Below are 15,467 nucleotides of genomic sequence, written 5' to 3' on the forward strand. Positions count from 1 at the left end.
GACTCTGAAAAAAAATAATCCCTCAGCTCTGAGTCCCCCCCCCCCCCCCCCCCCCCCAAATGTGTTGACTGGCTCCCATTTTTTGTTGCCATGAAACTCTCTGTTCTGTCTCTGGTTGACATCATGATGTGAATCTGAAATGAGTCCTCTTGTAAGTTTGAATATTTTTGTAAAACTGACAGCTCTGACTGCAAAAGAAAAGTATGCGCAGTAAGAAATAGGCATTGTTCCAAATCATGGGAAGGAAAAAAAATGAAAGACAGGAAGGGAGAGAGGGAGGAAGGCTAAAAAAAGAAGTTAAGAAAATCACAGATGAGGAAAAATATGGATAGAACAAACACTAATGTCATACATTAATGGTAAGTAATAAAAAAATACAATAACCTGATGGAATGATGAAAGAAAGAAAGAAGTATGGGATAAAATGGTAGAATAATGCCAGAAAAACAGCAAAAAGAATTTTTAAAAAAAAGCAGGAAATGCAAGAAAACTAATCAATGAAAGGTGGAGAATGATGTAGAGAAGATAGAGGCAGCAAATCCATAAAACCTTTTCTAAAGAGGATGTGTGGTGGGTGGTAAAAGACATTAAATAGCATCATATTTCCCAGATTGTCACTATTGTGTGGAAACCTTGCAACTCAAATTTTTAGTTATGTTTATCTTTTAACTTCAGCAAAAAGGTCACAATCCTTCTGTGGGCTGAGTAAAAACAGTCTGACCTTTGGGCTTTTTAAAAAGTTCCAAAGCCCAGTGGAGTGGGTGAATGAGTTCCCCCCCCCCCCCCCTATTGTTTGTGAGACTTTTTTTTAGAGATGCATAGTTAACAGCTGACAGTAGCATTATGTAACTTCCCCTCTGCTTTCTAATGTTTCTGTTGTGGGAGGATGGAGACAGTCTGGACCAATCAGAGCCGTAGTCTGCTTCACTGTATGTGTGGAACTGTCCAAGGTGCTGAAACACACTTACAGCTCAGTGTATGCATTACTACACTGCTGTTCTCGATTATCTCCCTGCATTCTCTTTCACAGCTAAATTGCAGTAATTGGCAAAAATTAGAAGGGAAAAAAAAAATGGCAGCCAAGAGCTCACAGCACACCCCCATTAACAATGAATCACACATTATCACTTCCTGTGATGATGAGCATCCAGTGACTGACAAACTGCTCAGAATTTCTGTTTTATCTTTTTTTATTTCCTCAGTGGAATAAAAACATGAGCTCAAAATTAAAGCAACTCCTCATCAGCAGCGCTCGATAAAAGCAGTCCATTTGGACAGGTTTCACGAGTATTAATCAGTGCAGTTGCAATTAAAAGGAGCTCATTTGTGTGTTAAGGCAGAATTTATGTCTACAGTCCAAACACTAAATGGAAACTGATAATCTAAGTTAAATGAAAAAGGACATTTGACTTCTAGCACCTGTAAACTGAATAAAACTAATTTCTCTGCTGAGTCACTGGATGTGGCAGAAAACCAAGGCAGACATTTTGTTCATCTACAGTTTGACTACACTCATCTATGATGACCATTTAAAGCAGAAACTTTCAGGTAATTTAACTAGACTGGAAGTTCACAATTGTCAAATGCCAGTGCCTGTATGGTTGCTGGGCAACCAGCAGCATCTTTGCACTAAGCTAAGCTAACCGGTTGCTAACTCTTGGCAAGAAAGCAAATAAGTGTTTCCTAAAATGTCAAACTATTGCTGTAAGGTTTGGTTATGTTAAGGTCACTGAAACTAAGACAAATGATTAGAGAGGAAACAAACATTGACTGTGGGTAGGACATGAGATACAAACCATGGTGCCAAAGTCACAATGTACAACCAGCCCCAGAGGTTTTGTGGCGCTCTAATGACATCTCACTACTTACACCTTTGCCTCTGAGGGAGGACAGTCATTATTTGTGTGCATTTTTATGAAGATGATAGTCTCCTGTCACAAGTAAATTTGAAACAGACTTCACAAGAGAAATTGTTTTCCAGAGTGGAAAGTATCTTTTAAAACTTTAAAGTTACTTTGAAGAGGATTTAAGTGGAATATCAGCATTCAAGAGGACATTTATTTCCATCACCTACACAAAATGCATTAATCATCACAGCCACATCCAATCAGATTCACCTCTTTGTGTGAATAGTCTCTCTCCTTTGTTCCCTTGCACACCATTTGCATATTAGTCTCTATTATTATAACAAATGCAGTAATCACCCTGACCAGACTGTGGCCCACATACCAACTGAATACTTGACAGAACACGAGGAACACTTCATTTCATTCCTGTTATCTCTAATGCGATGCCACCTCTGCTGAGGCAGTTTCGTCTGGTGCAGACAAAGCAAACGTACCTAAAGAAGTTCAGACCTCGCCGTCTCAAAACTCAAAATCTATTTTCTACACATGTGACCTTGGTGCATCAAACGCGTGCATCATATCGTGTTGTGGGTACGCTTGCCAAAGAAACACTTTAGCAGGATTGAGCGTTCGTGTAAAACAACAGAGCCGCTCTCTGCAGCGGCACGGGGCTGCAAAGGGAGTCATTCCTCCTGAACACAACTCTGGTGCAAATCTCAGGGGTAATTAGTATCTTTGTGCCTATTGAACACATCAAAAAGCCCGCTCTGTCACATCTCGCCGGCAGCTTCATAATGCATGGAGAGAGAGAGAGAGAGAGAGAGGCAGGCAGGAGCGGGAGGGGGGGGATGAGGAGGTGTTGCTGAGGGTGGTGGGTGGTTGAAGTGAATAGCTATATATTGCAATTACGCCGGCGCTCGACAGAATGCGACCGAGGTTCAATAGAGATTTTCATCTGCAGGATAGAAGAGGGTAAGAAGCCTGCTTATAGAAACTGTGGGTGTAATGAGATGTACAGAAACACACACACACACACAAAAAAAAAAAGACACAGGGAGAAAGATGAGGGAGAGTGAGATGAGAGGAAAAAGAGAAGTGTGTGTATGCATGTGTATGAGGAAAAAGAGTGCTATATGCAGAAATGCAGAGAAGACAGACAGAACGAGATGGAAGGAAAATAGAATAAATGGATTAAGGATTAAAGGGAAGCAGGTGAAGTTTTGGATAAAACGAAGTGCAGAAAATCTCTGGTAGGATAAAAAAAAGTTGTAATGTAAGGGCAAGAATATTACAGGGCATGTGTGATTCTTCTTGTTAAAGGACAAATCAACAGTTTTAGCAAATTATTACTGCATAGAACAAAAATAAAACTCACTTTGAAATACTCTTATTAAATAAAATCTTCACCGTGGAATTAACTTTTTTTTGTCACTATTTATCATGGATGTTGCTATTCTTTTGCACCTGGCACAAAATGATTATGGCTCATTCTTAGTCTTGATTGGTTGGATTCTTTCTCCAACCATATATTAACACCATACATATTTGAAATGCTGTAAAAATGAATAAATAAATAAATAAATCTGAGATCTGGGCAAAAAGTAGGAGGTCTGAACAGGTCGTTTGCTCTCACTTCACCAATAAAACCCTTCCTTCTAAATTGAGTTAGCTTATATTACTCGATCCAGTCATGGTCATGATTTTAGTCAAAATCTATAAACGACTCTGAATATGTTAACTTGAGTTTCATTGATTCACTCGTACTAAGAAAAAGGACCCAAAGTCATTTGAAACTATTTGTCATTGAGGATGAAAAATTGAGCGACAATCCTCAATCCTCCTTAAAGTCTTTAAATATATCCTTCAAATCCATCGGTTAAAACTTTTCCAAAGTCACAAACACAAATTCATGCACATTTCATGTCCTTGGTGATTTAGAAGTATTAGGTAGGATCATCAACTGTGACGTTGTAAGATCCTTCGCAGTCCCAGATGGGAAACCAACATTAGTTGACTCTTAAACTCCTCTTATGTCCTATTTGATGCTTTCTTTTTCTACTGTTGTACTCAGGACTCTTAAATACTCCCTTTAGTTTATGCAACTAAACAGATATTTAGTGAGGACTGGGGTTCTTGCCTCCGCGAACAAATTTAGAAATGCACTTTACTCCCTCTGATGTTGTTCTTGTTTGTACGTTACAATCTTTAACTGTAAGGGATGAAAAATATTGAAATTTCCAGTCTTTATCTAAACATGATTGTGATATCAAGTTGGATACATGTTAAACATGTTGGGGCTCCATTATTGGCTTTTAGACACATTAAATATACTTTGTAAGAGATGTTTATGGTGAAAAATGAGCCCCCTGTGACAGTCTCCATTTCATCATGCATGATTTTCTCCCATGTGACTCATTTTAAAAGGCCACCTGAAACCTCTTTCCATCTGATGAAGAACTTTATTCTCTTATGGTTTGGAAACAGGAGAGAAATTTAATACATTTTGATCCAGTATGCAGGAATGGGAGCCTCATTGGTGTCATTTGGCATTTTGATTACAACAATTATCTCATTAAGAAACTTACCAGTATCATGTGACCAGTAGAGATGTCCATGTTGGAGTGGGCGGGTTCTTCGCTCCAGGAGGAGATGCTGCTCCGTGCTGAGGGGCTGACGGCCGGACCACCGTCGCTGAACTGCGACGACACGCTGTTGATCCTGGAGGACATGGGCTCTGGACGCTCGGCCGGAGGTTTGACCGCCATTCGCTGCCGACAGAGCTCCTACAGGAGGGACGGATTACAGTCAGTGCTGTCGTGAAGTTGGGAATTAGTAATGTCGTAATTTGTTGGACAATTTCATTCGAAGCACTTTAAATAGTAGACGGAGGTGCCTACACAACAAATGAAACCCTTCAAACTAGTAATGTAAGTGAGTTGTTGAACCACAAAAGACAATGGGTATGCTCAGAGTTTAATTCAATCTGCTCATATGTGTGGAGAGTTGATGTTTATTGATTATTTGATGGCATCTTTATTTGGCTGCAATTACAAAGAGTAAGAGCTGGAACTTCTCACAAGGGTGGTTTTTACAAGACTTGACATCACAAGTCTAAACCTTTTAAAGATGACAAGCTAGGCAAGTAAAAAAATGTAATTTAATAAATGAAATATCTGCAGGTTTGATTTTTGCAGAGCTGATGACGTTTCACCAAGAGGCTTCATCATTTCTGCTGACTAGGAAGTCCAAGGTTTTGAAACCCCTGTAGGGTTTCACACCTTGATGTCAAATGTAAGAAGTTACGGTTGGGTTATACAGTTCACATGGCCATGATGTGACAGTCAGACTGACATGAATTACGATGTGAATCCACGTGAAACCACCTGTGAAGGGTCTTCAGGAAGACATTGTCCCAAGCTTTGTTAATCTAACTGATCAAGCTTCTTTTTCGGTGGAGAAACGTCTGTAACTAAGACCAGCGTATTGATTTTGATTCATGCAGGACCTAAATAATCACATCGGTCATCATCATAGGCTGCAGGATTATGTCTCTATTGCTTATTCATGAGAATCCTTACTAGTTTGCCTCTTTTTTTCTCTGTACTTTAAAGTTAAAAAGCTGAAAATGATATCAGCAGCTTAATGAGTGACTATGAGTGTGAGGGGTAGATCCAGGCAATAGAAAATGGGATCTGTTATCCAAATTGTCCTCATTAATGTGTTCTGACCTTCATGCAACAAACTTTCAGAAGTTACGGGCTTTGTTACTCTCTTTCTCGTGCGAATAATCAGAATTAATAGGAGGAAAAACCATGAGTAGCTTGAGGGTAAAGGTAAGAGAAGATGGCTTGTGAGTAGAAAGTTGAGTGTTGAAAGACTGGCTGCAAAAATTGTGAATGAGGAAAAGTATAACTTTTCTACCACCGAGCCACTTAATCTCCCACTGCTGTTCTACTGGCCAGCTTCCATGATGTCAGTGGAAAACAGCATGCACGCTCAGCAAGCCTTCCCTTGATAAATAAAAACTTTAGCATAAGTTTTTGGCAAAGCGTGTGCAGCAGTCTCTCAGCTGCTAATAAAATGTCTTCATTCATGCGCCGAGGCAAACTGTCATTTTCTGTCTGCTGGATACACGACTACAATGAAATGCTTGACATAATGTTGAAGTTTTCCTCTAGGCCTTCTCTACACGACTCCCAGGAGGGAACTTCAATGAGCCACAATGAATTACTATACCACTTCATACAGGAGACAATGGAAAAGACAGTCTTGCTCTTAAACTATAATATTACGCATTCTACATGTCAGCAGTAAAAATATGGCAAAGACCAACAAGGCTGTTACACCATGAACATGTGTAGCATCTGAAACAATCCTGAAACTTCCTCCTTACATTTTGAAGGCACAATTCAAAAGTCGAGACCTCAAACATCTCAATATACTGACATCAAAAATCTATGATGCTGCAGCCTTGACATAATTATACAGTATATCTTATAATTGTTTGGTTCTTTCTAAACATTTAAACGCATGTTGTGTAGTAAAGATGCCTCCCCTGTACTTACAAAGTTCTATTCAAACATGCTTTATCCATTTTGGTGGAACAAAATCATTACAACCATTTTCTCACTGATGTAGGTCACCTAATAATTTGCATTGACGCTGCAGTAATATGACTGAAAAATGTTTACCGCAGTCATATATCTCTTGAAATTAAAGCATGACCCAAATGCACAGACCATATGCTGAATCACTCGGGAGAACACGCCTTTAAAAAACAAACAAAAAATACAAAAAATGGGCGATACAACCCTTCAAATCTACTCTCTAAAAATCTGAAAGGACATTTTTAAAGTTAATACCTGAAATAAAATTAAAGCTTGTGAAGCTAAACATAGGCAACAGAAGCAAGGAGTCCAAGTCCAGCAAACATGTTTCCATCGTTTTAGAGGTCAACTGTCGTCCAGTATGCAACTTACATGAGTGTGATATTGAAACCTGAAGCTTCCAATGTGCATATACCGAGAAGGGTCGTCTTGTGTCCAGCAGTTAAACTTTTGAAATGGATGATATTTGCATATTCTTGATAAATAAACTTGTGCACCATCTTTCCCTTCTTTAACTGATATTAGTCACAGATATACAGCAGATATACACCTGTTGCATATTTCTGTCCATCACAAAAAAAAAAAAGCTGTCTAGGAAGTGGATTACATGCTCAATCCTAACAATTAATACATCAGTAATCAATGTGTCCAATCAACGTGTTCTTGACTGATAAACAATAAACGTCTACCGCCCAGTTTGCTATATGGGATCCTGTACAAGCACATCATATTATTGCCTGCAACGTTGGCAACAGTGAAGTTAAAAGAACACAACGATAAATGTCTCCCGGCACATCCTTTATATCTGAAACCATACATCACATACGTCAGCCTACAAGGACACCGAGTGTAACAGAAGACCCGGGCCGAATCTCAGCGGGAATCTGTGTTTCTTAATGAGAGAGATGCCGATGATTAACCAACGGCGTGTTTGATTGACGGTGGAGGTAATGTGAGCAGGCCTTCATTAGTCCGTATCTGATCTGACTGATGTTCTCGTAGGTCGGCACGCTGACACTGATCTATGAGCTCGGACACAGACTCATAAATGTGTGCAGATTATTAAAGTGCTCCAGCACCTGGCCGGGGGATACTGACAGCCCTGCTGGTGGGAGGCAAACACAAACATGAACGCAGACAGATACTATAGGAAGCACTGAACCAGAGCTGAATATACTCTGAACTGCTGTGTTTATAGATGTTGTCATCGTTGTATTAAAAGACGTCAGGGTTTTTTTGAAAGCTTATAAAAGAATAAGCCTTGTTTCTATCCTGACCAACATTATGTTTCTGTGTTACGGTGTTATTTCACATTATGTTTTAAGTGGCAGAATGATAATTAATTAGTTGATTGACAGCAAATCATCAACAACTGTGATAACTGTTTGATTATTTCAGGCAATTAGCAAGAAAAAAGGACCAAATATTCACATCTGCTGGGTTTATGGACTGCTGGTTGGATAAAACAAGCAATTTGAAGTTGGCAACTTAGTGTCTTTAAAATGGTAATGTTCATTTTTAACAATTTTTAACAAACACTCGGGTTTTAAAAAAAAAAAAATTGGTCCAGACTGAAATATTTCAACAACCACCGGATGGATTGCCATGAAATTTGGAAGAGACATTCATGGTTCCAGACAATGAAGCCTACTGACTTTGGTGTAATAAAAAATTTAATCAATATGCTGTTTCAAATGATTAATGTCTTTAATAGTTAGCAGAATCATGACTGAATTAATGTTCAGTGAGGCTTCCTGTTAAGGTCTTCATTCACCCTGTCAGGTCTTATTTAGGTGTAATGACCAGTTCAGTGTATGTATTAAGTATGTTGGGTGACATAATGTATAATATTGCATTGATCATTAATCAATTGGCTACAATATGTCACATTTGGAAAACAAATACACTGATATTAAACATCTTGTGTTAAAGCTGCCAATATCTGATATTCTACTCCACTGTTTTCTCGACTCTGTCTAGTAAAAAGTTAAAATTAAACATCACTCCATGTTTTATAGACTGTTACTATAGTTAAGAGTGGAATCTCCATGATATCAGAGGTGAATCACATTAAGTGGCCAATTTCGGATATTTAACAAAAGGCAAATATTTGCCCTGTAAACTGGTATAACCCAAACCCTCCTGGTGGATAAATACACCCGTTTTTCCAGTTTCCTGTCTGTATGGCTGCTAGCAGCGGCGATGGCGCCGGCATTACATCCTCAGCGACACAATGAACATCAGCACAACACACATGCATCGTGGGTGTTTTGTCGGGGAGGGAAACACATGATCAACAACATTCATATTTCAACAAGCCCACGCGGTGAACTCTGCCGCCGCAGCAAATTCTTTTATGATGTAATTAAAACTGCTTCAAAATGGTTTCCCCCTGAGAGCCAATTAGAGGACAAAAAGGCAAAAATTTGATGGAACAATATAACCCGGGACAGGTTTAGAGTCTAAACAGCGTAAATTTACGGCGCCTCTGAAGTCCCAACACCCCCCCCCCCCCCCCCCCCCCCCCCCCCGAGCTGCGTCCATCCACAGGCACAAGTATCTTTATTTCCAGTGTATTGATTTTCAGCAACACACACACTTCATCAGGTGGCGAGACGCGTCACATTAATCACTGTAGTTTATGATCTGAACCAGTCTGGTTAGAATTTTTCCAGCTTTGTCTCAATGTCGCTTTTTATTTGTGAATTCAGGCTGTAAATGACGAGAGTACGTGAGACTAACGCTAACAGTTAGACTCTATAGCAAACATTCAGTCCTGTTTCTACTTAATGTGGTGGTAGAAGAGCCTGGTAGTTAAAGACACACCTATACATGAAACCTTGAACTGTTTCCTTTGTTCCATTACACAATTGTATGAAAATCAAATTTCAGATGGGACATTTAATGGGTAATAACATTTATACATCACATTGAATATTTGGTTATCTTTATTATTTGTCAATGTTTGGCTATATGTGATTGAGAGCCCAGATTTGCTTTTGAAAGCTCCTCCTGTTGTTGTTGTTTTCAAGGATATCCATTATTTCTACATCTTTTGACAAAAAGATGTTACAAATAAGCAAATTGTTCATTTCAAGATGCTAAATAAAGGTGGGTAAACATGACGGATTACCAATCTCCAGAAAGCTATGAGTCTTTGCAAACTGATTTTCAAAATGAACGCAATCAAATTGGAAACAAATGTCTGTCTGGAGGGTTGGAAAACGTATCGCAGCATTTGAAAAACAACCAGGAGAGATTTGAAGTGAACTACTCTCATGATCCTTTAAGCTGCTTTAAGATAAGCTTCTCTTCTCAATAACTGAATTGTAAAAGTATAATTAAGCTTCTGTATATAACAGCCTACATCATTGCACTCTAAAGGATCATTGATCCACAGAATGTCACAAAAGCACTTTATAATATATGTATTCACTTGGAGGGTTTTACTTATTAACTGAAAAACATATTTCTCTTTGCATGAGAAAAACCTAAACATGCAAGTTTCTTGTCCTGCAGCTAATTTAATTTAGTGGCCTTAAACAAAGTAAAAGCACTGACACAAAGACTTCTTCCATGAAATCAATGAACATCTCTAAAGGTACAAGAAAGGAGAGCGCTCACCTTGAATACAACATCAAAATGTGCTGCTGTGAAGTTGGAGACATGGAAACGTGTTTGCATGATCATTGTCAGTGTTTCAACAGAGCATGTGTGTCTCGTCAGCCCTCCCTGCATGAATAAAGGTTAAAAGAAAAAAAAAAAATCCCGACAACCCCCTCTCATGGGCGTCATGCCAGGGAATCCACTTGGCGCCACGTGACCGTCTCGAATCATGCATCACCCCCGGGGCAACAGCGGGCGTGTCAGTGTCAGGAGGCGTGTGCCACCCAAAGCACCGCTTCTATATAAAAGCCTGTTAATGGGGAGGTGCGCTGGGTTTGGGGGTCGGGGTGTGCCAGCAGGGCCCACTGGGCCCACAGAGGCGCCTCTGTTTACATGCCCTTCTGACCAAAACAAATGCAGGGGCCTTCACCCAAGTGCTTTGTCTCTGTACTCAAACAAACAAACAAATACAAAGGAGAGCATGATACAATATGGTGGGATGGGAGGAGAATACGGAGTGAAGGAACGAATACAAGCGAGACGAGGAGAAAGAACACAGGACAGTATTTAATGGATACCAAAGATGATACTAATACAGCTGGACTGCAGCTGCCATAGGCTAATATGCATTAATAAACATATTTATGTTTATATGTGACCATTTTCAAGCCAAAGATAAATCCCATTAAATCACATGTGTTCAGAGTTTCTATTAAGACAAGTAGCCTCTGACACTCAAATATAGGATTAAAGTGGACGCAACTGAACTACTGGCATTGAATATTCCTTTAATTTCATAATTTATTGTCACCAATAAACAGTAAGTGGCATGTTAGTCACTGCTTTCTTTAGCCTAGTATTTCAAAAATGTTTATTCTTATGGTAGAAACCATAGCAACCACCATGTTAGCTGCCTTACTAACAGTGAGAACTGGGATTAGCATAGACGCACATTTCCAGATTTATGGCTAGCACTAAATTTGGTTTGTACTAGCACAGCAGTAAAGTGTCGCATTACGTATTCTGCCATATTTAGCAACAAAAAACACTAGTCTGTTTGAATTATGTCAGAATTATGAAGGACAGGCCAGAACTGCACTGCTTACAGCGCACTTGCAGAAGAGTTAATATAATTAAACTACAGTCTGCACATCGCTAGTTACCTGACTACTAGCTAAACAGGAGCAATGTGTTATAAGTTACATATCCAACAATATATGAACAATAACAGTGCTTTGAAGTTTTGTTCAGGTTCGAAAACTACTTGGTAAGGAACAAGGAAAGACAGCTGTCATTGTTATAAAGATCTAAGTTAATTATTAGTTGACAGGATGCAAACCCTGATCTCCAGTGTTAAAGATGGAAACCTTCCATTTTGCCACACTACATAAACATTACACTTCTCCTTACATTGGCATTGGATATAATTCTCTCCTGCAGAATCATCCGATATGTACATAAATCCTCAGGGACATTTTTATATGTTGTCCAGCATTTATTCATTCTGGCACTGGCTGTAAAACCACATAGACAAGGACTCTGAAGACAGTTTGTGCAAAATTGAACATAATATTTCCAAAATGAGTCATCATCTATGAATTTAATACATTTAGACTCATTTGACTTTGCATATTTGTTACATTGAAGCCTCTTGGTGGAAATACTGGCTGCACAGGACACCACAACTCTACACTGAAACTAATAGTAATGACATTCTTTACTACTTGGCTTCCCAAAGATAATGCGGCAGTGTAATATCGATCAAATCTATTATACATAATCAATCACAATACATTCTATCCATCACATAAGAGGTAGACGACGCTGGTTGGAACAGATCTGGTTTTTAATGAAAGGCTGTTATCAGCAAACTGATGTATTTACCGAAGAGCAGAGAAAGAGAGAAAGAAACAACTGAAATGGACAGAAAATAAAATAAAATAAAATAAAAAAAAACGGAAGTGACACAGAGAGAGAGAGAGGAAGGAGCTGCAGGACAGTCAGGGAACAAGAGTTATTGTTTGCTTGTTTAATCTAAATTGAAATGTACTGGAAATGTGTTTTGCACTTATTCTTTGGCAGTGTAAAGCTGATGTTATCGTGCCAGAGAAGGTCCTTGAAATTAAATTGAGACACAGAGAGAAAACAGACACAGTGTGAGGCAGCAGGCTGAGGGAGGCAATCTCTGAAAAAAAAAAAAAAAAATGATGCTGAAAAATAACTTAACAAGTCATTTAATCTTGTCTAGAGGCTTAAAAGCTTGACAAAATATGGAAATGTGTTAATATAACTTCACTAGTTTTCAAAAACCCTTCTCATGTTTCAAGAAATTTCACGGTGCGGCAGACAATATCGCTAAATAAGATAATAATGCTTGAAGATAATATCGCTTGATTTGAGGAAAAACCCGTGCAAAAAAAAAAAAGTTCCCCTGCAATCAGCTGCACTGATCACAGTCTGCTCAGTTTCTTCTACTTCAAGACAAAAAAGAAAAAAAAAAAAAAAACAACAGAAAAAAAAAAAAAAGACTTTTGGGAGCAGATAAAAGTTTGAATCAGATGTAACGATAAACTGAAAGCGACATTGACTCCCATATCGACTGCAGAGTAATCCAGGGATTCGCTGACTGACTGACTGACTGACTGACGAGCGTCATCCACCGCCCGCCCGCCCGGTGCTGAGACACGCCGCACGCTCTCCTCCGTCGACGCCTGTCAATCAACGTCTCCTTTGTCGTTGTCGGCCAATCCCATGCCGCGGTTTCACGGGGACCGTTTGATTGACAAGCCCGGGAGCTGAGGAGCGGAGAGAGCCGAAAGGTGGAGGGGATTCAGAGGGAGCTGGTGGGACGGTGACGTGTGTGTGTGTGTGTGTGAAATGTGTAAAGCGAGGGCCTCGAACAAAACGGACCAAGGGCGGGAATCATTAACATGCTGTAGCTGGCGAGTGTGTGCGTGCGTATATGAGTGTGCATGTTTGTGTGCCAATGCCAGTTTATGTGCATGTGTGTCTGACAGTCAGCGTGAAGGAGCTGCAGTAGTAAGGCCGTCAGGCAGCCTGCCGCTTCCTGTCTGCTTTAATTGCATGTAGCCCTAGAGACTGCACACACACACACACACACATATACACGCAAACACAGACAGAATCCAGCCCAGGGAACCCCTCTACACAGCAGCGCTGACAAAGAGACGAGGCTTACACGGCTAAGATGGGAGCTGAACACTGAGGTCTTTCACTGAGGATGACGGCGGCTCGCTGTCGAGACTCGATAAAGACGACAGGAGGAGAGAGAATCAACTAGAAGAGCTTTGGGAGTCTGAGCAAAAGCGGGGCGCAGAGTAAACTACCAAGACTGAGCAACATGAACGTTTTTTTTTGTTAGCTATTAATCAGATAAATAATGCGTAAACACAGTCTTAAGTGTGAATTTTAATTAGCATTTTCCAATTAGAGGCTTAAAGTCAATCTCGAGGGCAAGTAAGCGTGAAGATAAGTTCCTCAAAATGAAGGAAAGCAAATATTTTATGTAGATAGACGGAGGTGTCTGGCTGAAATGTCAGCCTGTCATTGGACATGTTGAATGTCAGACTCTCTGTGACAGTCTCTTTTATTAGGTAATTCAGCCCAATGACAATAACGAAGCCTTGGTAAGACTATAACGTTCTCTGTTTTGATTCATGCACGTATTTTATGTTTCCATCATCTTCCTCGTAGGTTAACAATGTGCAAAAATGAGCATGATGAATCCCTGATGCGATGAGGTAAACCTTTTGACGCAGCAGCAAAGTCTATTTTCAGGAGTTAAAAATCCCCGGAGAAGAGCATAAAATGTAAGCACTTAGGGGATGGGCTGGGCTCATTATAAAATCAATGCTCACAGGACCACTCTCATTTAAAAACATGGTGGGGAAAAGGTCAAAGAGAGAGACGGAAAAAATCTCAATCTAATTCTTTGCTCAAAAAGCCACTTAATATTGGATTCTGTAAATTAAATTTCACACCCGGCTATTCCGGCCAAAGGATAATTACAGCAAGCAGAAGGGGGAATGGAAATGACTTGAGGTGGAAAACCTGTTGGATTGGTGATATCGCTTCACGTCTCAAACAACAAATGATAGCAGGGGGGGGACTAAGTAGAGCCAACGATCATCACACGGCATCAATCTAGTTAAAACATGACAATATACAAAACTGAGGTTGGTTTGATGAAGCAGAATGAGGAGAATGTCACCAACACTTCCTCAATAAAGGGTTTCTTTCCCTTTTAACCTCACCAGCAGTACCAGAGTAAACTGGTTCAACCAGCAGTGCTATGAATGCAGCACTTCAGATAAACTTTATCTGAAACATTAAGCTGTTCTGGGACTCAACATTTTACAGTTTTTATTTAAACAGGGAAAAAAAACTGTGAATTCATGTTTTTATATTTACAACATAATTGAAAAACTGGTATAAATTGATAATAAAAGGCTCAATAATAGTAAAAAAACACACAAATTTGGGCTTAGAAATATACTTTTAATTGCTTTGAGGGACAACAGCTTGTTTGATTTCACTCTCTATATTTTTTCTTTTAGCTGATGTATTTTCTAGGCTGTTCTTGCCTCAAGCGGACTCCATTTTAGATGTGTGGGGACCAAAAAAAAATTAAATTACCTCTAAAAATTATCTTAATAAAACAGGTTGAACTTTCAAACCCAGTAAACACATACAACCTGTTTACGAGTGATTGCAATAGACGTTGTAGTAACACCTCCTACCTGATAGGTGGCGGTAGCATCGCTGCCGGTATCTGTTCCCAGGTTGGTGAGCTTCTCTTTGAGCTTGTGGTGGGAGCGGTGGCGGAGGCAGTAGACCACGGTGGAGGCCAGCAGCACGCCGACGATGCACAGGATGGACACGACGGTGAGGATGAGGAACTTGGTCGACTCCGCCTGGCTGTACTTGGTTGGGATTTGGTTGATCTGGCTCCCCTGTGGGAAACAAAAGAAACAGATAAATGGTGAATAATACATTTCTATTATTATCTTTTTTTTTTTTTATCTGAGGTGAGTGGTTCCCTGCGCAGCTCAAAAGGTGGAGCGTGGTACAATCACTGCCGACACAAGAGTTTTGAATCATCCACTATGCTAAAAATGACTGCACTTGTGAAGTGGCAGCTGCTTTGGAATAAACTACGGGGTGTAAAACTAAAAGTATGCACATTTTCATTCAATCCAGCCAAAGCTTACAGCAGGTGATATCACAGATGAATCAGACAAGAGGGAATAATCTGCTAAATCATCTGGCAGAGTGTTTGATTGGAACAAAAAGCTGCAGACTCTCAGAACTTCATAACCCACGGTTTGATAGATGTGGATTAAAGCACCGCATGCTTTGAAAAACAAGTGACAGACACTGATATTCT

The 15,467-nt window shown here is 39.8% G+C and overlaps 1 protein-coding gene across 11 annotated transcripts in view; it reads right to left on the minus strand.

The window, feature by feature from the left end:
* Positions 1-15,467, minus strand: part of LOC121908104 (receptor-type tyrosine-protein phosphatase N2-like) — a 250,156-nt gene that overhangs the window by 46,006 nt on the left and 188,683 nt on the right. For all 11 annotated transcript variants that reach the window (XR_006099174.1, XM_042427810.1, XM_042427809.1 and 8 more), the window contains 2 exons: positions 14,821-15,033; positions 4,433-4,630 (listed from right to left, as the gene is read on the minus strand). Coding sequence is in view for 10 of the 11 variants with exons in the window: in XM_042427810.1 (XP_042283744.1) it covers positions 4,433-4,630; positions 14,821-15,033 (411 nt within the window). In the remaining variant the exon portion in view is untranslated. The remainder of the gene's footprint in view (positions 1-4,432; positions 4,631-14,820; positions 15,034-15,467) is intronic.

Source organism: Thunnus maccoyii, chromosome 12 (genome assembly GCF_910596095.1).
Source record: "Thunnus maccoyii chromosome 12, fThuMac1.1, whole genome shotgun sequence".
NCBI classification, from domain to species: domain Eukaryota; kingdom Metazoa; phylum Chordata; class Actinopteri; order Scombriformes; family Scombridae; genus Thunnus; species Thunnus maccoyii.